Source organism: Myotis brandtii, unplaced genomic scaffold (genome assembly GCF_000412655.1).
Source record: "Myotis brandtii unplaced genomic scaffold, ASM41265v1 scaffold115, whole genome shotgun sequence".
Lineage (NCBI taxonomy): Eukaryota > Metazoa > Chordata > Mammalia > Chiroptera > Vespertilionidae > Myotis > Myotis brandtii.
In genome coordinates, this window is record NW_005353967.1 from 19,044,344 (window position 1) to 19,071,961 (window position 27,618).

Consider the following 27,618-nt stretch of genomic DNA (forward strand, 5'->3'; position numbering starts at 1 on the left):
GGCACAGAAAATGGGGGGTGGAGGGGAATGAGACATATAATACTTTCAACAACAAAAATTTAATTTAAAAAAATGTACACAATGGCAATAGTCTCATTAAAAGTATCAACCAAAGGACTTGTATGCATGCATATAAGCATAACCAATGGACACAAAACACTGGGGGGTAGGGGAGGCTGGGAGAAGGCCAAGGGGGAAAAAAAGGGAGACAAATGTACTACTCTTTGTAATATTTTAAGCAATAAAAAAATACTCAGTAAAAATAAATAAATAAATAAAATTAAAAAGTATATGAATAAAAAAGGTAATTATTTAAAATAAGAACATAAATAATAAGGAATCTTTAAAATGAATGCTTCATAACTAATGGAGGCTTCATTTCAATATCATCAGCACATGGTCCATAGTTTCACATTAAACTGTACACTGAACCCTTCATCAATAGTTGCCTGAAAGAGTGCTCAAAAACTTTTTATTCACATTGTAAAGCATGATTCTACCACAACTCTTCACTATTTTGGTTTTTAAAAGTTCCACAGAATAGTAAGATTAAAAAACAGTCCACTAGCAAGAAACAAAGCAAAATTTACAAAAAAAAAATTAACCCATAAAATTAAAATTCAACAAAAAAAATCATCTCTAACACTTAGATCCTTTAAAACAGGACTTAAATGTGAAGTTTTGAACTCTTTCCCAAAGTGCCTTTGTATTTTCAAAAAACTGCTAATCAAGAACTATGTACAATATATGAATTTTGTGTTCTGATGAGTTCATATTTTATACCTATCCCTAAAAAACTTAAGAAACTTATTTTAAAAATACTTTAAACAAAATTCTAAACTTGGAACTTTCTTATACCTACAAAGGGTTTTATCATTGAAGTACTAATACATTGAGAGAAATAAATGTAGATGAATCACTCCAAATTTCAAAAGGCATACATACTGCCACCAGAAATATATTTTGGGTTCATATGCAAAAAGAACTGTGAAGTTATACAGTTTTAAGTTCCAAATTAATAAAGTATTTTGATATTTCTCGCAAAACTGTCATCTCCTTGAGAAAGTTCAACTTTAATGAGATAGATTAATAAAATTAGAAACATTCCTGTCAGACCCAATGCCGGAGTTTTATTTCAGTTTATAATTAATGCCACTAAAAGCTTGTTTTTTTGATCACTTTTAAAATTTACTTGATGTTTTATAGCACTATTTAAAGTCCATTACTTCTACAAAAACAACTTTAGTCTTAGAGATTTATACTTATGCTTCAAGTATTCTCCCATAATAGCCTGAATGACACAAAGAAAATATTAAAGTAATTTTATGTCCTTGAAAATTATACAAACTTGACCTAGAATAAAAAAACAACCCACTAGGACTGCAAAGAGTAAGGTAAATTTAAGAAAATAAAAATGCAAATATGCATTTTAGCAGTCTCTTGAATTTATTAACCTAAAAGGTTTAATTTCCATTTTCCTGCATCAGCTTTATTTATAAAATGTCATGCCCTATAAATACGCTGTTATTTTCTATAGTCAAGCACCCTCTTAACAAATCTTCTCATTAATATGTAAATTTAAAGTCAATCGGTCTTCTCCCTGACAGTCCCATGAATTCCTAGTGCTCTGTATAATCGGCTTTGACTTGGCATCCACTATTTATCATCAAAGATGTCAGTTAGAAAAATTATAGAAAATGCACTGCAATTGATATGACTGAAATCTACTTTGTCAACACTTAATTGTTCCTCAATTCATACATTTACATATAAACAGCCTAAATACTGATCTATAATGATGCAAATAAACTAAATTAAAAATCTCTTTTGCCTCTGAAGAAGCCTATTTGTATATGATGTGTTCATTTGAGAACTTACTGACAAATGCATGTACATCAGCTCATCTCAAAAAGTATTTCCACTAATTTTTAATTCCTCAAAAAAGAATTGTGCTACCTTTCAAGCCCATAAACACAATTCTTATAAACACTGTTTTAAAGAATTCAATGAGAAATATTACCTCTATTTGTGAAAAGCAAATTTAATTGTGGTTGTTAGCTAATTGCGATCTGAGTATTATGGATTGGGGACTTCAATATTAGCTTTGACTGGAACATAATAAGCAAACACATAGAAACTTATTAAAGTAAACAAAAGGATATTCTTAAGCAGTTCTTTACTTCATGGTATGCTTTTTACATGAGAAGTGAAAAATGAGAGCAGATATAAATCCCAAATACTTCTCAGTTCCTTCCAGGTATGATCAATCATTGCTTTATAATTCAGTTTGCCAACTTTTAAAATTAAAATCACCATATGGAGTCCTTAAAAGTTGGATGCAACTTAAAGTCTAGGCCAAAAAGTCTTCAAGTCTAAAAGTGGCTGGCCTGCTCACTCAAAAGTTTCTCTATAAAACAGAACTGTAACTAGGCAGAGAAAGTCTGAGATGGGGTAAGTGAAAGAGTGAGCATAAACATGGTCTAAATCAGTGGTTCTCAACCTGTGGGTCGCGACCATCGGAAAACACATATAGCATATCAGATATTTACATTCCGATTAATAACAGTAGCAAAATTACAGTTATGAAGTAGCAACAAAAATAATTTTATGGTTGGGCATCACCACATGAGGAACTGTATTAAAGGGTCGCGGCACTAGGAAGGTTGAGAACCACTGGAAATGATGATAATCCATTTGAACTTTATTTTTGTACGATGTATTTGTACTAAAAATCTAACATCTTTGACAATCAATACATACATGTATTGATTTCAGAGAGGAAGGGAGAGGGAGAGATAAAAACATCAATGATGAGAGAGAATCATCAATCCACTGCCTCCTTGCATGCTCCACACTGGGGATTGAGCCAGCAACCGAGGGTATGTGCCCTGACCGGGAATCGAACCTTGACCTCCTGGTTCATAGATTGACACTCAACTACTGAATCACAATGGCTGGGCAACAATCCCTTACTTTTAATGATACCATAAAGGATGACCTTTCAAATCTTTTCCACTGGTAATAAACAAAACATATGTGTATCCAAAGAGATACAAGCCTGTTATCTTGATTATTTGTGGGTGAACTGGTATCATTTTAAATTAATAAAGTGAAATGTGTTATCTAAAGTAAAATTTATAACCACTAGAACAAATGAAGTTAAATGGTTGCCAGTAATTGGATCTAAAGGGTCTACCAAGATGTTATGAAAAGGATGCCACTTATTTCACAATGTTCTTGAATTGCTTCTATGTTTTTAAGAATATATACAATTATACAGTGGGGCCTTGACTTACGAGTTTAATTCGTTCCGAGACCGAGCTCGTTAAGGAGCTCGTTAACTCAAATTACTCTGTCAACTCAATGCAAAAAATCGGCCGAGAGACAGCTGGTATCTCAAAAAACTCATTAGTCGGGACACTCCTAAGTCAAGGCCCCACTGTAGTTAGCTAAACCCTTACTCTTCTATTTTACTGGGGGGTTTTCTTTTCTTTTAGCCCAGGAATCTTTCTAAAGGAAATTATATGCAAAGCTGCATTTGAAAGGCAGGCAAAGGCGAAGCCTGCTCGGTTTGGAACAGTCGGACTCTAGAGCACCACCCCCTTGGTTGGTCCAGTGGCAGTACCACAGCATCTAGGGCAGAGGAGCACACCTGAAAACTACTGAATTAGTCCATTAACCACATAATTTAGAATAAAGCCTAGGTCAGATTGCAAATAAGTGGCAAAGATAAGAAATTATTTAGCCCAATTCCAGTGTACTAGGACAATGACCAGAGTTTCATCTCATGTTTGTAATAATACTAGTAACTAAGGTTCACAGCATTAACATGTAAAAATAAAGAATGCATATAGTACCAATTTCTTAAATTATCTGTCAAAAGAATAAATATATATGTAGTATAAAAGTTAACTTCTTTGTTTGGCAAATAGCTTCAAACATGAATTTTATCTAAAATGAAATTAAATTCAAGAAACATAAATAAATAGACAAACTACAAAGACATATTTTTAGGAGATACGGTAAAGAATGTATATATTTTAACTCCAGTTTTTACATAGTGACAAAGCAAAGGATCATTTGCATAAAGCTACTAAAAGTAATTTGATGCTGACAGGAAAGTACAATAAAAAGTTTTATTAAATAGTGACAGTGGCTAAGTAAGAAAATTACCTATAAAACAGGGGGAAAAAATCTGAATAGCAATCTGGAAAAGTGCTGGCTGAAATTAAACAACTAGCTATTAGCAACAAAAATCTCTTGTCAAAGTCACCATTTACATTAAAGGGCCAAGACATTTACAGCATGGACATGTTGCTTAATCCAGCACAAATGCCATCAAAAGTTTACTTTGCTAAATGATAAAATTAACTTTATAAAATAAATGCACAGATGGTTAGTAAAACTGCATCAATTTAAGAGCCCTATGTGACATGACTTTTATATATGGATAATTCAAAATATACTTCAATTTTTAAGCAGAATAAGCTAAAGTTTTATACACTATACCATTAAATATATATCATCTAATGACAAAACAATAACCAATTATCCCTGCATTTATATCGGTTTCCTGCTTTCTAAAAGAACATGAGAAAAACAAGATCTCCTTAAATACACAGATTTCTATAACTTACTACTCTTAATTTTCATACACATTTTTAAAGTGCATCCATTTTCTTAGTATATTTTGTAAGTGGAAGATTACCCAACACTTACCTCTTTCCAAGGACTGACAAACTGAGTACGAGCATATCGAGTCAGCATGTGGATTATGACAACCTGTCCCCACTCTTCTACATCAACTAGTAAATTACATAGCTTGCGGTAATTCTTGTGAATCAAATCTATTCTATCTGGGCATACTTCTTCAAAAGCCATCACAACACTGCCAGCTACCAGCTGGAATAGAAAGAAATAGTAACTCATTAAAAAAAAAAAAGATTTCCCACCGTCAAAGATTCTACTCAGGCATTACAGAGGCGCAATCAGTATTATGACAATCAATGTTTAAAATATTCAGTCACTCAATAATAAATGATTACACATGTTTAAATAACAAATTTTAAAGTGTCACGCCCTAAAAGAATAATTTTAAGAGTTGTAACATGTCTACAAAACTAATAATTTTCTGAAATATTAGTATTAGAAATTGGGGTAATTTTTTATTTCATGAGGTTAAACTTCTACAAATTGTTCACATATGGATTAAATATAATCATCATGCACATTTTTTCATTTTTAAAGCTAACCTAAATTATAATCTAAAGATTCATTATTTAGTACATGACAATATTCAGAAAAAGAATCAAGACAATAACCATGACCACATATCAGTTTACAATGAGAATGACAATAATTTCACAATGAATGTATCTTAAAATGTGAATGAGAAACTCATAAATGTTTTTGAAACAAAAGCACTTTCATATCTTACACATTTTAATCCACCTGTTTTACCAATATAGTTTACTTACAAAGAAAATGCAGGCTAAAATTTTAGTACAGTTTTATCACTTATGTGCTTAAATTGAAATAATGTATTACCAACAAAAGGCAGCTTTCTCTAAGACCAATTAATGAACCATAAATGCTGTTTTTGGAATTCTTATGCTTTTGCAAAGTGGTGAAATCAAGACTTCTTTGGTATAAAAATACAAGCTGAGCAAAATATATGATACACAAATACTTCTATACATGTACAAAATAAATTAATATCATATTCTTTCTGAACACTAGGGATCTTCATTTTAGTGTCTAAAATTTCCCCAATGACTTACAATACACAATTAAGTAGAAATATAACTTACTGAAGTAATATACTGAAACGGTACTTTTTGAAAAATATTAGATACAATGATATTCATATTTTTAATGTTTGTCCCTCTACTTGGCTGACATTTAGTTTATTAATATGCAACCAACAATACAATTGAAAGAAAACAGCTCAGAATATAGACTTGCTATTATGCTAAACAAGTTTCCAGTCCTGTGGGGATTTTATGAATTACCAATCAGTATCAACGTGAAGCTGCATTTATTGACTCCAGCCCTGCCCATGTATTGGCGCCTGCTGGTCTCAGCATGTATGCACCTCAATTGAAAAAGCAAAGAATTGACTATTTGTGTGAACTATATAAAACTGTATTACACATATAATTTTCTATTTGCTATTGATATGGAAAGGAAGTTAAGTTAGTGTTTTCAACTTTACATTTTGATGTCTTTTTCATAAATTGCTCTTTAAAAATTATATTCTGTGATAATCATATTTCAAAAGGACAGAATTAATATTTTAAAATCTCTTAAAGCAAATAAGTTTATAGCATCAAACTATAGAATGACTTAGCAACTGTGAAATATATCTATTATATATGTTTCATACATAAGCATATATGTATCAATTGGTAAAAGGTGTTCAAGTACAAAAATAAATAATACCACTTAGAATAAAATAATCCATGGGATTGAAATAATAATTCAACGAACTTTAAATTTAAGAACTGTGTAAAATCAATTTATTTTGCCTAAGCCTAGAGGTTTTTTTTTTTTTCAAATTGTTTGGTAGATACCAAATAACTAAAAGAAAAATCAGCTACCACATGGTATTAAATCTATTAAACCAAGAGCTATAGACACAAAATAATTCTTAAGTACTAACAAAGAAGATGAAAAATGAAAGAAAATAATTACTTAAGTACAAATAAAGTTTAAGGAAACAGATAAATAATTAGGAAGGATGTAAAAAAAATACCTTTGCAAAATAAAACTGGCTATCTTAGATATTTCATTGTATAGTTTTAACAAACTTACCCTAGGTTAAAACACTGCCAGAAGAATTGATAATTAGGGTCTGTTAAATGTTCAATACTCTATAAAACTCCCAGAATTAAAATAAAATGATCCACTCAGATTTTAAAACCAAAAATATTAGTTTCCCAAAAAAAGACAGTTAATTTCTATCCCACTGTGTCAATAGTAGCTGTTTATATAAGGAGAAAAATAAATCACTCCAACAAAACTAGCAATGAGCTCATCAAATTCAAATGCAGTTTTCCATTTATGTATTTTTTATATTAAAGCAATAAACATGGTTCATTTATCTTCCCTTGGTTGCCACGTTTTTCTGTGCTGTTGCTATGAACTTCAGCCATTAGCTGTGCTCCAAGGTAAACTACATGAACCATCAACAAAAGTGACACCCCATCTATGGAGTTCATATTTTCTCCAGATTATCTATGCTAGTTGACAAGCTGGTAATGAAAAAAATCACACTAAGCAAATGGTTCCACTAATAACAATAAATTTTCTATAAAATTATGAAGGGTACAAAACGTTTCCTTGCATCTATTTTGTCATGAATTCTAATTAACGTTGCAAAAACCTGAGAGTGCTGGGTCATCACAAGAAGTGCATCAAAGTTTGATTGATAATATGGTATAAGCTGGCCAATGCTGCCAAGATTTTCTTCTCTTAAATTAATGGCCATCCAACCTGCCCTAATCATACAGCCCAAATGATATTCCCCTTCTTATTTCAATTTTCTTGAGGCATGGAAAATGGGAAAGATCCGTCATTTATCTTCTAATAGCTGGATAATAGATCTATCACAACAAAACATCTGCACAAACTCAGAGGTGTGGGGGTTTTTTTGCCCACAACAGTGAGGCTTTTACCAACATTAAATCAATAACTTAGAAAATGGTGTCTTATCCTCACAGCTTAGTTATGAACTAACAATATACTCATTAAACATCATTTTGTAGCTAAATTAAGTAGTGGAAACTTTTGCATGATAAAAATAAACAACTCAGTTTTTCAGTAGCCCTGGTTCAAATTTATTTTCCTAAGTAACTCTCTTTTCTATTAGAAAGTTAAATGCCATCAAAAGAATTTCTTTAAAATTAACCTAAAAGGAAAAACAAATAAGTACCAGCCTGCTTTTGAGGTGTACTAAATAAGAGACACTGTCCACTGCTATACTTAACTTGCTCAACAAATATGGATTTCTGCATTAAAAAAGTGTTACAAATTTAAAAAATGAATTTATAACTGAAAATCAGGAAAGGTTTATAGTAAAGAAGTGTTCAGGATATTTTAAATAGAGAAAATAGGATGAAAATGGTAAATGTAGGAATATAAAATAAAGAAATTATATAAAGAAAATTTGTAATGATTGATTGGGGAATATAGATAAAATATTCCCTTTTAATTTCATTGACTGTAGTTATGAGGTTTCTAGTATAGTTTTTAAAAATTTACAGATTATTCAAACAACAGTTAGGTAAGTAACACTAACATGTTCTTCCAGTTATATTACCATAACTATATTCCTAAACCCAAAGTGATTTATTTTTAGGAAAGAATTAGTCATATGACAAATATTGGTCTTTCTCTAGTAAAAGGGAAAAGCCAATCTATTATATTTTAATATGTATATATTCCACCTTTCCTTAAAGTGAGAATTATAGAACTAGTTCTCTTTGAGACTTATCTCAATTGTAAGAAAATCTTCTTAAGCTAAAATAAGCAACAGCACGGCTGACGTGGCTCAGTGGTTGAGTGTTGACCTCTGAACCAGGAGGTTACGGTTCAATTCCCAGTCAAGGCACATGCCTAGGTTGCAGGCTCAACCCCCCAGTGGGGGGCGTGAAGGAGGCAGCTGATCAATGATTCTCTTTCATCACAGATGTTTCTCTCTCTCCCTCTCCCTTCCTCTCTGAAATCAATAAAAAAATATATTTTTTAAAAAAATCAACAGAGGTTAAATGAAGAAAACTTTTTAAATATATTAAAACCTTTCAAGTTTATACTTATCAGCAGCAACAGCAATGTCATCATAATAATGATCCCAAGAAGCACTGCTGATAACGAAGACATTCTTTTTCACAATGTGGAAATAAGTTGGACCTGTTTCATTTAATTGGGAAATTTTTAAACAAACATGGTTTAGAATTCTTACTGATTTTTTTTAAATCCTCACCCAAGAATATTTTTTCCACTGATTTCCAGAGAGAGTGGAAGGGAGAGAAAAGGGGGAGAGAGAGAGAAAAAAAAAAGCAGCATCAATGCATCAATTAGTTGCCTCCTCCATGCATCCCTACTGGGGTTGAGGGACCTGCAACCCACGTAACATGCCCTGGGCTGGGAATCAGACCCACAACCCTATGGTCTGTGGGCTGATGTCTAACCACTGAACAAAACCAGCCAGGGCAGAATTCTTATTGATTTTAAATGTCAATGCTGACATTATTAATTTGGGGGAAAGAAGAAATATAGCTGTCTTCCTTCAATGAAGTATTACATGCAACAAGCAAAAGTAGTAACAAAGATAAGATCCATAAATATCTGTATAGATCTCAGAATATTTTCATTCTATCTATAAGAGATTATAATCATACAAAGGAAAAAAAAAAGAAGACATTCTCAAAACTAATTTAAATACTACTAAAACCTGGGTAAATCTGAATTTTCCATTCCAAACCAAGAAAAACTAAAGATGTAAACCTATGTCCTAAGTATAATTAAAACTCAGAGAATCTCCAAACTTCAAATTTCATGTAAGTAGAAAAGTCAATCCCAGAGAGTTATCTTTCATGCTTATGTCACAAAACTTCACAGAGACCTATGTCAGTCTGATAAAATTGCCCAGAACAAAGCAGACAGGAGTTGGTGGTAGGTATAATAGCAACAGCAGAGAGAGAACCCTAAGTGTGAAAATACTGCAAATGATTCCTGGTGGATCAAAGCAGATTATGAGGAAGGATGCTTTACAGACGAGGAAAAGGAGCACCTTAGGAACTGAAAGGTGACAGAAAAAAAAAAAAAGGAAAAAATTCAGGCTCCTAGAAGTAAAAAATAATAATAATCAAAATAATCTTAGGACATATATCCCTTTCCATGGATGCCCTTCCTATAAAAAAGCAAAAACAAAACAAAAAAAGCCACCTAATTTTTTTAAAAAAACATACTTCGCTATTCTGCTATTCCGCTATTCTGACAGAGAGTGCTCTTATACTAGAAATTTTGCAAAGTTCCTCAAACTCACATCACCAACCCTATTAAAAAAAAAAGTAAAGATGCAAGTAATGTGTAAGTACTAAAAACAGAAAATCAAAACAATTCAACTGATGAAAATTACCCACAAAATAATCAATGATGAAGCAAAAGAAAACTAACAACACTCCAAATGAGTAAGCACCCTCACAGCAGCATTTGGAGAATGGAAAAATTACATGAAACAGAAATTCAAAAACAGAGAACAGAAATGAACAAGAGACATCAGAAATAAAGCCGGAGTTGATCGAAAACAGGTAAGAAACAGAAAAAAATCAGACATGATGATTAAATTGCAAAGTGCCCGACATTAAGAAATGTGGCTCACACTATCCACCATATATTTAGTTATTAGCTCTGTTCCAGAATTAAGAGAAAGTGTTGTTTCAGAATTGCTAATGTACCTCTGTGGGGAGTAGTAAGACGGAGACAACTGAGTTAAGCAGTGGTGTAGAGTTGCATTTTATCTTGGTCTTACTTTTATGCTATTATAAATTGAAATTGCTTTATCACTATATAATTGAACTTGCTATATTGGCATATAAGAAAGCTATTGATTTTCTGTATGGTAATTCTATAACCTGCTTTTCTATGAACTCTTTTTTTGTTTGATTTAGTTTTGTTCTTCATTCTTCATGGTTTATTCTAGAAAATGAATATCATCAGCAAAGAGAAGTTGTTGTACTTCCTTTTTTCTAATTCCTATGACTAATTTTTCTTGTATAATTATATTGGCTTATACCTTTAGTACAATTTTTATTAGTAGTGGAGAAGGTGGGTATCCTTGCCTTGTGTCAATCTTAATGCCTATAATATGTCTGCATTAAGTAACATGTTGACCCTGAGGATTTTCTGTTATCTTTGAAATATATTTATTTATTAAGCAAAACTATACATGTTTATCTCTTACATTATACCAAATATTATAAAAGAAATACATTGAAGATTCCTGCTACATCACAGGTTAAAAGAAATTTGCTGGATGGCCTAGGAATAAAATCTCCAAGTATAATCTCATGTATAATACAATATTTTTAAAAATATATATTAAAACCTCATTAAAGGAATTAAAATGTTCAACAGAACATATTCACTTAATATAAAAACAAAGCAGTAAAGAAGGAATGAAGAACCAAAAACAAGTAAAATAGCTTTAAATTCAACTCTATCAATAATAACATTAAATGTGAATGGATTAAGTAATCTAAGCAAAAGGCACATATTCAAAACTGGATTAAAAAACAAAATCCAACTATATGCTGTCTACAGGAGATACACATTAAATTAAAAAATACCAACAGGTTGACAGTAAAAGCAAGGAAAAAGATATATCATGTAAACAGCTACCATAAAAAAGCTGGAGTGGCTGTACTTATAAAGGACAAGATAGACTTTAAAACAAAAAGTATTACTAGAGATAAATGGACATTTTATAATGACAAAAGGAAGAAAAAAACAATTATAAACATAGATGCACCAAACATCAGAGCTCCTAAATATATGAAGTAGATTCTGACAGAATTTAAAAAAGAAATAGATAGTTCTACAATAATACCAGTAGACTTCAATACTCCAATTTCAATAATGGATAAAACTACCAGGCAGAAAATCAAACAAAGAAACAGAAGACTTGAACAATACTATAAATTAATTAGGCCTAACAGACATAAAACACTTGAACATAAAACATTCCACCCAACAACAGAATACACATTCTTCTCAAGTGCAAATTGAATATTCTCCATGATAAATCATACACTACACCAATCAACAATAGCTATAAGGGGCTAGTGGCTACTGCATTTGGATAGCTGCTGCTATTATCCTAAAATGAGCTGGCAGACTTTTCCTCAATAGTAGAGCCATATAGGTGGGTGCAGAGGCCTCCATCAAAGAAACCATTATATCAGCTCCTCCAGAGGTCTGCTCACAGAATCCATGGTTCATCACTATTCCTAGATCTCATTATCACTACACACAGAGAATGGGAGTGAAAAAGAAAGAAGGAAGGATTGTGTACATTCATAAAAGATGACTCATATTAGCCAGTAAGATCATTCTTACCAGTCAATAAAAGTCTTGTACATATGAAAATGTTCAGTATTTTTTAAAAAATTCTAATACTGAAACATACTTTTCTAATTTTTCAGTATCTCTAATACTTTTTAAAACTTTATTTTAAAATAATTCTTTGTTCCCAGGTGATTCAGCCTTTAAAAACTCTAATAAATCATTGCTTGAAATAAAAACTTTGGCACTAAAAGCAGTCAACAATTTAGCCACAGATTAAAGAAAACATTTTTTATCAACTTGCTCTTCTTCAGATTCTGATGAAGAAACATGTAACAAATGAAAATTATGTTTTTTTTAAATCTTTACTGTTAAAAGTATTACATATGTCTCCTTTTCCCTCCATTGACCCCTTCTAGGCCACCCCAGGCCTTCACCACCGTATTGTTAAAAAAAATAATTTTAAATGCAATCCTTCCCTTTATATGGATACTTTTATTCTTCAAAGATTGTAATGTTCTACTTTTATACCATTCAAAAATCAATAAGAATAATTACATCAAATATACAACAGTAAAATGATACTGTGTAAGTAAAATATAATTGTACTCGAATATAAGAATATATTACTTACTGTGCTTTTATCCTTCAAAAGTTTTTCAATAACTTCAATTAACATTTCCTTCTGCTCTGGATCAAGGCTAAAACATAAAGAGAAAAGAACATACATTAAAATTTTTCCTTTAATTCTAACTTTATATGAAGCCACCCATTTCAAAAATATTGAGAAACATTTAAAGAGGGAGAGGAAAGCGAGAATTATGTAAAGATAAGAAGAAATAGAAAATGAATTTAATGTAAAATGGGATGCTTTTTCTTCCAAATGTGACCTATTCTTTCTTTCTAAAGTTGCTCATATTAATTAAACTCAGATACCAATACCATTAATAAAGTATTTAAAGAACAAGTTCACCCTAGACCAGGGGTGGGCAAACTTTTTGACTCGAGGGCCACAATGGGTTCTTAAACTGGACCGGAGGGCTGGAACAAAAGCATGGATGGAGTGTTTGTGTGAACTAATATAAATTCAAAGTAAACATCATTACATAAAAGGGTATGGTCTTTTTTTTTTAGTTTTATTCATTTCAAACGGGCCGGATCCGACCCGCGGGCCGTAGTTTGCCCACGGGTGCCCTAGACGGTTTGGCTCAGTGGATAGAGCATCAGCCTGCGGACTGAAGGGTCCCAGGTTCGATTCCTGCCAAGGGCACATGCCTGGGTTGCGGGCTCGATCCCCAGTAGGGTGCATGCAGGAGGTAGCCGATCAAGGATTCTCTCTCATCATTGATGTTTCTCTCTCTCCCCTCTCCCTTCCTCTCTGAAATCAATGAAGAAATATATTTAAAAAAACAACAAGTTCACTTCATTAAAAAAATTAGAAAACATTAAGAAAGTAATTACAAATAGATAAACCACAAATTCTTTTTGTAACTAAGGGGGAAAATAACAGGATAGCAATCATTTTCTATTATTGATACATAATTGTCAAGACAAATATACAGAATTTCCAAATAAGAATTTTGTAGCATTCTAGTTCACTGATGGAAACATATACTATAAAACCTGCCATCTAAAACCAAAAAATATAAGCAAAATTTACATATGTACAGAATTAAGAAATGCATCTTAATAGCAGCTCTAATCACTAAAATGTTGACAATATAATTTCTTCCTAGCATGGAATTCTATTGTTGTTCACTCACCAAGAAGCTAAAAATAGATATACAAAGATAAATAAGCAGAAGTTAGCCCGGCCAGGGTAGCTCAGTGGTTGATCATCGACCTATGAACCAGTAGGTAAAGGTTCAATTGCCAGTCAGGGCACATGCCCCGGTTGCAGGCTCCATCTCCAGTGTGGGGTGTGCAGGAGGCGGCTGATCAATTATTCTCTCTGATCATTGATGTTTCTATCTCTCTCTCCCTCTCCCTTCCTCTCTGAAATCAACAAAAATATATTTTTTTTAAAAAGAGAAAAAATAAGCAGAGGTTAGTAAGGACAGTGCCAAACATAAACACACCATATAACAGAGATATGTGTAAGGGATTATGTGGATAAAGAAGAAAGGCACCAATGGAGACAGGAGGGTTGTGGAGGGTTTCTTAAGGAAGTGATATCTCAGAAGAAGCTTAAACAATTGACTTTAGAGCTGGAGTAAGGAGGAAATTTTCCAGATAGAGACTGAAGGAGGAAAAAGAGATGGTAATGAGATAAAAACATTTTATGTAGAGGACTAACAGGCAGTAGTGAGCTACTAAACTGTAAATTCAAGGGAAGAAGAGTAAGAGTTGAAGGGGAGAGAGAAAATGGAGCCCAGTGATAAACTTTTAAACCATCACAGTGAGTTTCAATCTTATTCTGCAAGTTTATAAACAAGAAAAGATAATGAGTGAGAAGCATGATATAGCTTTGACAATTAACCTAAGAAAATGAGTTTTTATTTTTTTATATTTATTTTTATATGTTTATTACTATTATAATTATCTGAACATTCAAACCTTTTAATTCTTTCAAATTTCAGCGCCAGTTTCCCTTCTCCAGGAAGTCTTTCCCAACTAATGCCATTTCATTATGAAACCCCATATGATAATCTCTGAGCCCTATCCTATTACAGGTATTGTTAGTGTACCTTTGTATGTAAATATATATATCTCATATGTTAATACCATATTCAATCATAGACTGCCTTTAATTATTTGGCATATGTTTGATTTTTTTCCTCAAGTATATGATAATACATCTTCTACTTTTTTCATACATTTTATACATATTTCACAACACCAGGAACCAAAATAATATTGACAAAAGCTTGTGGAATTAATGGTAACAGAAAATAATACCAAATTATTGCAGATAGTATTATTTTTACTTAAGCAATATGTTTACCACAGAGATTAAGAAATGTATGGTATCTTAATAAGTATCATAGAAATATGGTATGGAGCTATATTAAAAAATTATTTACTAAAATAGCTCTGGGAAAGAATCAGACAAGGAAGGAAACTGCAGGACCAAAGATGAAGAAAGGGAAACAAAGTGAGTTGAGAAGATAACATACTTATGATTCCTACCCTACAGTAAACTGAAAATAATGATTTTCTAATAATATATGTGTATGTGTACATGAGAGGTAGATCATATAAATGAGAATTCAAATTCTGATTATTTTTAAGTTATAAAATCTATAAATCTATGTTACAGGCCTTAATAGGCTCACAAGTAAAAACCTGTGTAGGGTTTCTATAACCTAAACAAGATGTCTAAAGAATTTTTGTGGTGGGAAAAACATAGTCACTCTTTTAACTCTTTCAAATCACTACTTAGTATAAGAACAGATTAGTTACAAGAGCTAAAAAAAAAATAAGCCTCCACAGATTATATAGCATTCCATATAATATTAGAAATCTTTGGCATTAACAAGGCACCTACCTGTACAATTTTTGTATTGCATGGGCTGCATTCTTCCTAACATATGGTGATAAGTCAGCAGAAGCTTCCTTAATAGCGAGCATCATAATAGGTACAATAATTGGCACTCTAATACTTGATAGAACTCTCAAAGCACTTGCACGAATTAGCTGATTTGGGTCCTAAAAATTATGAAAAAATATTCATCAAAATTTCAAGTTTACAGTATTTCAAAGACATCTTTATGACACAGTTAATAGATGCGTATAGGGTGCAATGTAAAAATAGCAGGGGGAAAGCTACTTAATTTACAATAAATAATCAGTATATGGAAATTGGTAAAAAAAAAAAGGTTTAATAAATGTTTATCTGAATAATGTTTTAATAAGAAAAGTAATGGTTATAATTCTTGTTGATCATTTATTACTAAACATACTAGGTTTTGAGTTTCATAATAATAAAATGGTACAGGTCATAAATTTTAACTTTAAAAAGTCATGTTCCCTCTTTGTACACTTTCAACTAGTTAGTATAATGATGAAGAGGTCTCTGATGCATGATAATGATTATACTAAACACAAACTGAAACATACAGGGCAAGGTCCAGTTGGTTATATAAATTATTTTCTAAGGGTATTGAATAGGCACTGTGAGAGGCCTTTTAACTCTTTCAAAACACTACTGCGCCATTTAGTGAATTATTGCTCCACTTCTTTAAATGACACATCTTCAACTGTGCAGAAACCTTGTAGCTATTTGCCTGCTCACTCTATTATTTACCTTCAGAGCTCGCTGAAAAGTACTTATGGACAAGAGTGCCAGATCCTGCTGTTCTTCAGCATATCGAACCAGGTAAACATATACTAACTTCTTGATCTGTTAAAAAAAAAAAAAATCATTTAATCCTAGCCAGAGTGAAAATTAAAAATTCAGTATTTTCTATACCAAAATCCATTCTTAATTTTCTTGAAGTAAATAACTGAGCCTGGTCATGGCTTAGATTATAAAATAAAGATGAATACTGGGTGGGTTAAAAGTAGGTTTATAGTTTTCATACAGAAAATAATACAATAATTAATAAATAGTAATACAAGAATTACAGTTTCGTGTACTCACAACTGTAAACCTACTTTTGCCCCACCCTATATATATTGTAGGATAATGAATGGTAACAGAAAAAGCTTGTGAAATAGGAATTTTAATAATCCAACCTATAATAATAACATCCTATCAAGGTGTTCTTCCTCTCAAGGGGAAAAAACATCCCTGAGCAAAACTTATAAGGATATTCAAATATTAACTGAACTACAAAAATAGTTTCAAAATGAGGGATACAAATAATACAAAGATCTTGGGTTCTGCCCACTAATTATATGGTATGGTACATTATGTTTCTTCATCTGTCATAAAGTGCTGAAGCTCCAAATCTATTTCTATGGTAATATTCACATTCCAATATATATTACATAATATCTTCAGCTCAGTAAAAATAACATGTGACAAAAATGCCAAAGGATGGAAGTGTGTTCAGAAAAATGTTTTTAAAGGCAATTTAATTAATTTATAACAAAACTATGATAAACAGAAAAATTAAATGAAAATTAGAATTTGAGTTGAAATCCATCAATTGCCACCTCCTGGCACTGCTCATAGCCTGTATCTCCCTTTCAAATATCTTCAGATACCACTACCTGATTAATTTCCTTATATATCAGTATAGTACATACCTAAAAGTTTATGGGATGTTCAGAGAGCATGGGAAATGAATGAAAGTCGTTAAAAATAGCTGGAATTGATGCTGAAAAGGAAAATCAGTGCTACACTGGGCCACATTTTATATCATACTAACTAATCTGGACTACTTTAAGGACAACTGCACGGCCTCCCTATCTTCCCACTCCAATTTCCCTTGACACAGCCTAGTTTTTGAGTTCCTTTACCATCCTTTTGCTCCCTTCTGAACTCACTCCAATTTGTGTATATTTCTTTCAGTATGACATTCTAAACTACAAATGAAGGTTAAGAATAAACTAGTTAAGACTTTGTTCCAGGCTAGAACCAAGATGGCGGCATAGGTAAACACCGCAGACTGCTGCCGCAAACAACCACTTCAAAAATACAACTAAAAGACCGAACGGACATCACCCAGAACCGCAGGAAGGCTGGCTGAGGAGAGACTCTTCAACTAGAAGGAAAAATAACAGCACACCGAGGCTCAGAGGAGGCGCAGTGTGGAAAATACTCAGGTGCGGAGGTGCGCGCGCAAAGCGGGCTGGTGGCTGAGAGCGCGGTTGTCGTTTTCGGTCAGGGGGGAGTCTCAGACTCTGAGCTCCAGATACGGGCGATAAAGATTTAATTTAAAAAAAAAAAAACACACACACACAAAAAAAAAGACTTTGTTCCAGATGAGGTGCTTCCAGTGATACAACTAATTCTTAATTATGACAACACACCTTTTCCCAATGTTCTACTGACTAAATCAAGCCATACTTGAAAACTGTCCTGGTGAGGTTTTTTTCTTTTAAAAGAAGGGCAAGATCTTACATTTACCTACAGAAATGTTCAACAACTTAAATTCAACCCGTCACAGCATCCTAAGATAATTTTTAGACCTTAATTTGTAATCTGACCTATTTTTCTGCTCTTTAAAATTTTATTAGCATAAGTGAAAACTTAATGAGCATACTTTCTACATCATTATTATTAATAAAACTCGCTAAATGAACAAACTTTTGCAAGTCAACCAATCTGTTACAGCTCCTTGCTTCTAAGCATTAGCCAATCAAAAACAAACTCACTCCTAAAAATAACCACACCTCTGAATGCCAATCAATCAATCAATGGCAGTCTCACCCATTGATCTCACATCTACATATGTTATTAACCCACTTAGGCCCCTGAAAGACTATGAACCTTTTTATTTTTTATGAACCCTTTAAATAATCCCTTAGAACAAATGATCTTACACAAAAATACAAATGGGTTCCAAAATTATGTGTATAAAAGTATATAAGATGGCAACCAAATGATCCAAAATATACCCAATGTTTTATATTTTTTAAAATGAAAATGTTTTAAAAATTCTTAAATTACAGTTTAAGAAGCATTCATCTAATTGTTTGAGGTATAGATGATTTTCTCCCCAGCCAGATTTTAAAGTTCCTAAGATTACAACAGTGTCAAAAAGCAATTAACATTTGTAGGTTGACTAATTTATATATAGCAATTTCAATATATCAAATCAATACACAAGACGTATTTATGTAAGACTGTTTCTCAAATCAACTTTGGAATGAACACGAGGCTACTTAGCACAGAAATCATTCCCTACTTATCTCTATATTTCCAGTACCTATCAATGTACCTATCACAATGCCTGGCATATAGTAAGAGCTCAATAATTATCAGCTGATGAAACATCACAGTCCAATGGTAGACTGAAAAAAATTAAGACATTTCCCATTAGATTGCTACATCTAGGGTCTAACTTACCACCAATGGTTATAATTCATATCTTTTCAGATGTTTAGGAGGACACCAACATACTGTGAAGAAATGATAGGTATTATAAAGATTGCCTCTAAAGCCTTTGACTTGTAGGGTTTTAAAAAATTAATCACTTCAAATACTAGTATTCTTTCTCCTAACTAAGTATATTCAGACTTCAGTCTACAGTTTTCTGGAAAGTTTTGAAAGAATGGGTTAGCGTCCACCTATTCCCTCATCCTCTTGTGATTTCTTAGTTAACACCTTTATTTACCAAATAACTGGTATAGCCAACTTTTAAAGGTGAATTATAAACTCCAGAATATATCTAGAAGTTTATATTGGCAACACTGAAACATTCAGAACCACAGCTGAGCTAGTAGGTATTGCTATAATTATCCACTATTACAGAAGGATTCTGTGACTGTTACAGCAAAAAGCATAACAATATTAAATCACAGAAGGTTGCAAAACACTAAATTTGTTCTAGTTCTGTTATAAGAATCAATCAATATTGACCACAAGAGGCCTATGCACTGACTGGCTGCAGGTGTGCAGAGAAAACCTACTTTCCCTGAAACCATTCTGTGACCAGAAATGGGAGTACTTAAAGCTCCGTGACTACACCATTTTCTGATCAGTTACTTTCATTCAATGTTACAACACTCCTTGCTGTAAAGCTAATCATAGCAGAGCCCCAGTAGGCTGGAAGAACACAGGCAGATCTGTTTAATTAGTTTATCAATACTAGTACATCAAACTTCATGAGTTATTGACTAAACCTTTGATTATTTTTGTACTATAACCACCGATTGCTTACTAGGTCACTTTTGGCATCATTTAACATCAAATGGCAGATGACGTATAGCTCAACTGTGTGTCTAAGGCAGCAGGTACTTATAAAAATGAATTTTGCACTTGATAGCAATAAAACATCAATCCTCTTAAGAAGTTTAAGTCAGTTTTCGCACAACATTAGAGGATTAAGCATGTTTCAAAAATAACCAAGTATTTCAATAACAAAAGAAATTCAAACAAATAGACTAGTAATTATGCTTATAGTGACATTTTGTTGCAAAACATTATGCAACAAACCAGAATCTGATTGTAAATGAAAACAATAAACAAATAGGAAAGTTCAACTATTTACAGTGGTTCTCAACCTTCTGGCCCTTTAAATACAGTTCCTCATGTTGTGACCCAAACATAAAATTATTTTCATTGCTACTTCATAACTGTAATGTTGCTACTGTTATAAATCGTAATGTAAATATCTGATATGCAGGATGGTCTTAGGCGACCCCTATGAAAGGGTCGTTCGACCACCAAAAGGGTCACGACCCACAGGTTGAGAACCGCTGACTATTATAACTATCTGAAAAGTACAAACAACTTTGAATAAACAATAACTAGAACAGAATTTTCTGTTTATAACAAGAAGACTACAAGTTCAAGGAGAACTAGTTTATTGACTACAGATTTCTAAGGAAGGACTTGGTCATTTCTACCCACATTTAAAACAAAAAATTTATACCAATGCCAGATACCTCCCAAAGGACAGCTAATACCAGATATTGATTAGAGATCGAACTAAGGTGTAAAAAGGAGGAAGGAATCATCAAACAGGAAGGATGGCTCTAAAAGGGAAATGGTCTAAGACTGGTTCTGAAGCCAACTTACTTAGCTTTAGACTCTTAATGTTCCACATACTAGTTGTGTGACCTTGGTCAGATAATTTAACCTCTCTGCTACCTTGTCCTCATGGACTGGAGAATGTTAACAACTTTATGCAAATAAACTGACAACCTAGATGAAATGAATAAATTTCTTGAATGACAAATTACCAACACAGATCCAAGAAGAAATAGAAATTTGAAATAGTCCTGTGTTGGAAGTCCACAAGACTATCTTAAGGCTTGATGATTCGCTAGAAGAACTCAAAGGACTCAGAAAGTTGTTATACTCAGGGTTACGGTTTATTAGAGCAAAAGTAAAATCAGCCAAAGGAAATAGCACATGGGGTAAAAAGTCCAAGTTTCCAAGATCTCTTCTGCTAGTGGAGTCACCTAAGACCTGCTTAATTCCTTCAGCAACAAAGTATAAAAAACATGCATAGCCCTAACTGGTTTGGCTCAGTGGATGGAGCGTTGGCCTGCGGACTCAAGGGTCCTGGGTTCGATTTTGGTCAAGGGCATGTACCTTGGTTGCGGGAACATACCCAGTGGGGAGTGTGCAGGAGGCAGCTGATCGATGTTTCTCTCTCATCGATGTTTCTAACTCTCTATACCTCTCCCTTCCTCTCTGTAAAAAGTCAATAAAATATATATTTTTAAAAAAACATGTATACAGAGCTGACCACCAGCAGAGCTTTGTAAGACAGATTGTCCAGGCTTTTTTTTAGGGATCATATAGGTGTTGTATGCCTAACCCACATACACTATCATCAGTATCTATGGCATTAGTAACTAAAGCTCCTGAGCATAGAAGGAAAGCAAATTTTCACCATAAATCACATGTTTAGTATAAATGATTGGACAAACTGGTATACCATGGCTCAAGACCCCAGTCTTGTAAAATATTCTTATCAGACAGAACAGTCCAAGAGCTCAGAAATAAGGACATACAGATAGATCAATGAAACAGAAAAAGTTCAAAAATATACTCACAGATAGATCAATGAAATAGAAAAAAGTTCAAAAATATAATCAAGGATTTTTCACAAAAATGGCAAGGTAATTCAATGGGAAAAAGATACAGTGTTCTTAATAACTGATACCAGAATAACTCAGTATCTGGGGGCCCGGGGGCGGGGCGGGGGGGGGGGGCGGGGATCTCAAATCTTACCTCCCACCACAGAAAGTCTGCTTACAATTTGGGCCTGACTGGTATCTGGGAATTTCAATTTTAGAGGTATTCCCTCATTCCCTAACTAATAAATGCGGTTTACACACAAACAATATGGTTTGCGCTAAATATCTGCTCTCTTTCTGGGAGTCTGGAATTTTGGTATATGCTAAGCAGTTAATGCTTACATGAACAACCCTCAGTGAAAGACTTGGGCACTAAGTCTCTAATGAGCTTTCCTAGTAGACAATACTTCACACATTTTATTACAACTGATGCTGAAAGAACCGATTGTCAGTGGGAAAATCACTAGAAAAGGATTCTTGGAAGTTTGCATCTGGTTTCCTCTAGACTTCGTCCTATGCATCTCTTTTAGTACCACCTTTTGTTATGTATCTTTCTTTAATCAATCATAACTATGAGTGCGACTACATCCTGATTCCTATGAATCTTCCCAATGAATCATCAAATCTGTGGGGCGTCTTGGAAACCCCACCATGACATGGATCATAGATCTAAATGTCATAGAGGAAACTATTAAACTTTTATTCTTATTTTTTAATATATATTTTTATTGATTGCAGAGAGGAAGGGCGAGAGAGACAGAAGCATCAATGAAGAGAAAGAATCAGATTGGCTGCCTCCTGCACGCCCCCTAATGGGGAACAACCTTGAAACCCAGGCATGTGCACTTGACCAGAATCTAACCCAGAACCCTTCAGTCCACAGGCCAACGCTCTATCCACTGAGCCAAACCAGCTAGGGCAAAACTATTAAACTTTTAGAACAAACTAGGAGAAATCTTTGTGAGATTAAGTTAGGCAAAAATTTCTTAAACAGGTCATAAAATGGCCTGAATTATCACTGAAAAAAATCAATAAAATGGACTTCATCAAAATCAAATGTTTGATTTTTATAAGACATTAGAAAACAAAAAGAAAGCCACAGACCAGGAGAAAATAAATAACAGTGAATAACCATCTATCTGACAAATGACTTGTGTCAGAATATATAAAGAATGTTTACACTTCAATAAGACAAAAAAGTAAAAACAGGCTAAAAACTTGAACAAATATTTTAAAACATTTTTTATCCTCACCTAAGGATATGTTTTTATTGATTTTTCTTGAGAGAGAGAAAGAGAGAGACTGACCAGTTGCCTCCTGTGCATGCCCCTACCGGGAATCAAACCGACAACCTAGTTATGTGTCCTGACCGGAAATCGAACCTGCCACCTTTTGGTGCTTGGGATGATGCTCCAACCAACTGAGCCCCCTGGATAGGGTGAACAAATATTTTAGAAAAGAAGATATATGACTGACTATTAAGATCATTAAAATATGCTGAACATCACTAAATATCCAGAAAGCTGCAACTAAAAGCACAATGAAGTTACCATAAAGTCTACCAAGATCAAGTGTTGGAATGGATGCAGACCAACTGGAGCTCTTCATATATTGCTGGTTGGAATGCATACAGCCACTGCACTATTTTCTAAAAATTAAACATATACTTCCCAGACAATGCAACAAACCTATTCCCAGATATTTACACAAGTAAAATTAAAATATATGCCCACACAGAGCATTTAATTCAATCCAATTATGTTTCAACTGACAAATTTTACAACTGTGAGATACCCATATTACAGCAAAAAGAAACAAAATGTGAATACACAAAACAGCATAGCTGAATCAGTTTCCTAAGTAAAATAAGTCAAACACAAGATTCCATACTGTATAATTCGATATATAAGAAATTCTAGAACAGCAAAATTATAGTGACAAAAAAACAGGTAACACCATACACAAAAATGAACTCAAAATGGATTGCAGTCCTTTATATAAAAGCATTTAAACTTATTTGGAAAAAGACAAGTATAAATCTTCATGACCTTAACATTAGTTTCTTAGATATGATAACTTAAGCAAACAAAGAAAAACTAGATAAATTGAAACTCATAAAAATTAAAAATTGCTTCAAAGGACACCATTAAGAAAATGAAAAGATAACCCCTAGAATGGTCCAGAAAATATTAAGTGGAAAACTCCAGAAATAGGCAATTTTTAAGTTTTAAATTGTAGGCCACTCTGAGTAGTGTAATGAAATCTCATGCCAATCCACTCAGTCCCGCCCAGGATGTGCAATCATCCCTTTATCCAGCTTATGCACACTGCAGTCACAGCGTAGTTATCAGACTGACTGTTGAAGTATCAACAACAGTGCTTAAGTTCAAGTAATCCTTATTTCACTTAATAATGACCCCAAAGCCATTCACTTAACTTTTATTACAGTATATTGTTATCATTGCTCTATTATATGTACTATTAGTTATTGCAGTTAATCTCCTACTGTGCCTAATTAAACTTTATCATAGGTATGTATGTATAGAAAAAAATACAGTATATATAGGATTTGGTGCTATCTGCGGTTTCAGGCATCCACAGGGGCAGGGAGGGGGAAGAGTAGTGTATAATGTCACTTGAAAATAGATAGTGGTAACTTAAAGATGTATATTGTACCTAGTGGCAAACTGTAATAAGTTAAAGATGTACACTGTATACCCAAGACTAAACACCTACTGAATACATAAACAAAACAAAGACTGAATACTTAAACACCTACTGAATACATAAACAATACAACTTTAAGGATATTAATAATACTTGATTATAAGGAGAAAAAAACTTCCTGTATCCTTAATTTCTACCTGTTATACTCCATTTATGTCCATCTAAAACATCTGCCCCAATGAAACCAGGTCCTTGAAAATATTCTTCAGTGGAGACTGTTCTTTCTCCCAAACTTCCCAGACTCAAAAGGAGGACCAGGCATACTCCTTGATGCTCACAGTTGCTAACAATGCACAAATAGGAGGCATGTGTGCTGGCATTTTAAATTTTATGCAGATATCACTACTTCCTACTGAGTAAACCTACCTTCCTCGGAATCAGCAAAAATCGAGTGATACTTAAATATCTTATGGTGCATTTTAAGTGAAAGCATATTATTCTTTTCCTAAAAAGAAAATCATGAAAATTATGAACCAAAACAGTACCTCAATATTTTTACTGGCCACATTCTTCACAACAGCAGGAAACAGTTCAGATGCATTTTTCCCTTTTGCAATCATCTGAAGAATAAAAGTGGAATATGAGGGCTGAAACTTCTCTTAAATTATTCATTTGAAAACAAAACTTAAATTCCCCATTAAACATTTAGAAAGACTGACTCTGAAAATAAGCTATGGAATTAACAAACTGAACTCTTTCTGTGTCATTTTATTCCAACTATCTTGCAGCAAAGAACAAAGAACAATCAATTGCTCGTGTGACAATATAAGTATTTTGAACAAAATAATTATTTTCCCCTTGGTTTTATTTCATAGGTTCACCGACTTCTCCAACCATTACTTTTCAAAGTTCCCTTCACCAAGTCCTCTTTCTCTGCCAGCCAAAGTTACGTGCACTACACTCTCTGAAACTGCTAAAATTTCACTCACCCTCATAACTCTAATCTCTATGGGGGTCAATTCCACAAACTCAAGCTCTAACTCTGAGTTCTAGTTCTACTTCTCTAATTAGATATCATTAGATGTCTCTCTGATCCCAAACTTGCTATGTCTAAAACCAAACTCATTTCTCATGATAAAATGGTACTCTGCTAGAATTTCCTATTTCTACCAATTTTCCTCAAAACTATGATACCAAACATTATATCAAAAAACTATACTAAACATATCAAACAATTATGCCAAAAACTACAGAATTATCTTGTTCTCTTATAACTAGGACCTATTGTGATTTTTATCAAAGAAAACTGATCTACTTACTCACTACCAGAACATTCTCTGGCTCCTCTATGCCTAAGCTCATATCATGCCCCCAACCCAATGCTTTTTACTTTTCTGAGTTCTAACCTTCTATCCCAGGTAGCAATTTCTCAAAAGACCTTTCTAAAACACAGCTTTAAAATACTCTAACACATACACACACCAAAAAACACTCTAACACAGCTAGTCTTTTCGTATTCTATTTGCTGACATGTTATTTGAGTATTTTATAAAATCAGCTGAGTATTACAGAATATTCACAAAATACTGCAGCTAAAACATCTTTACTAGTATATGATTTTTAAACCTCTCTCAATTTCCTCATCTGTAAAATAAGGAGTGATTAAATGTTCTCTAGGACCCCTTCAGTTATTCGATGATTACTTCAAGTCAGAGATCCTGTCCTATTATATCCTGTTCTAAGGCTTCCTCAACTTTATTCTATAGCGTGCTATTCAACAGGATGTTAATACCTGAGAGAAGAAAAAATACCGTATAGTCAAATTCATTCAATAAATAGTTCCTGAGAGGATACTACATGCCAGGAATTATTCTAGGCCTTAGGGATACAACCAAGACAATAGGAAGTCCTTGTCCATTGAAGCTTACCTTCTATTGGGGGTGAGGGACACTAAACAAATATGTGAAATGGTAAAAGAGAGCACTATATGGTATGTGCCCTGATTGGGAATCAAACTGGCAACCTTTCAGTACACAGGACGATGCTCAACCAACTGAGTTTTATATATTTGGAGTTTCAAAACAACTCACCTTTTAACAGAACATACTGATACCCATGATCATCTCTCATAAATGAAATGTGGACTTTGATATGTTAAAAGGCAATTTCAAACTCTCATATGGTGGCAGTGGTGTTACCACCTTATTACAATAGCTTATTTGTGCAATTATACAAATTTATTACATTATGACCTCATCATATAAAGATGTGTAGAAAATAAAATCAGCAATGGTGGTGATAAAAAGTATAATGGTAATGAGAAATACAAGTTTTGTGAATTTAATTCCATTGAACCGAAATCAGAACTATTTAGCATTAGATAGCCACTAAATTGAGCCAGTTTTTTTTCACTCTAAATGTAAAAAAATCAAACAAAAAGACAGCAAGTGCAACACAAATTACAAAAATATTTTATTAATGTTTTATATATAATTAGGAATTGTATTATATCTATTTAGCTCCACTAACATTAGCCAATTGTTTAAATTTTGCATTACAAGTGAAAACTGGGCAATTCTATTAATCTACACTAATAAAAGAGAAACATGGTAATTAGCGTACGACCGCTACCCTTCCCATTGGCTAATCAGGGAGATATGCAAATTAACTGTCAGCCAAGATGGCGGCCGGCAGCCAGGCAGCTGATGCGAACAGGGAGGCTTGCTTCCTTCAGTGACAGAGGACTCCAACGTTCCCCGCCTGCCTTGCCGGCCTCTGAGCTTCAGTTGGAAACATTGTAACATTTATAGAAGATAAACAAAACCCCAGAAACCTCCTGTCAGTCAGCCGGGATCTCAGAGCTGGAGTCGCAACATTGTTTCAAATACAGAAAACAAAGGCCAGAAACCTGCTTTCAGCAGCCGAGCCTCAGAGAGAAAGCCAGCTCTCAGCTCCAGTGACAGGCATAGAAGGTAAATAAATGCCAGAATAAAAAAAAAAAGAAAAAAAGGAGAGGTTTGGAGCTTCAGTCGCCCGCCAGCCTGAAAACGGCCCTCAGCCCCTCACCCAGACTGGCCAGGCACCCCAGTGGGGACCCCCACCCTGAAGCAACAAGATGGCGGCTAATTTGCATACTGAAGGCAGGCGGCAGCAGGCAAGGCTGTCTGCGGTCTGGGACCCGGATCTGTGACCCTGCCGGGCAGGATCAGCGGAGCCGCGAGGCCTCCCGGTACCGGGATCAGC

General features: G+C 33.6%; 1 protein-coding gene across 7 annotated transcripts in view; it reads right to left on the reverse strand.

Moving 5' to 3' along the window:
• Positions 1–27,618, reverse strand: part of AP3B1 (adaptor-related protein complex 3, beta 1 subunit) — a 188,961-nt gene that overhangs the window by 136,223 nt on the left and 25,120 nt on the right. For all 7 annotated transcript variants that reach the window (XM_005858062.2, XM_014550016.1, XM_014550037.1 and 4 more), the window contains exons 3-7: positions 24,921–24,995; positions 16,313–16,408; positions 15,554–15,714; positions 12,701–12,767; positions 4,720–4,902 (exon numbers count right to left, since the gene is read on the reverse strand). In XM_005858062.2, coding sequence (XP_005858124.1) covers positions 4,720–4,902; positions 12,701–12,767; positions 15,554–15,714; positions 16,313–16,408; positions 24,921–24,995 — 582 coding nt within the window. The remainder of the gene's footprint in view (positions 1–4,719; positions 4,903–12,700; positions 12,768–15,553; positions 15,715–16,312; positions 16,409–24,920; positions 24,996–27,618) is intronic.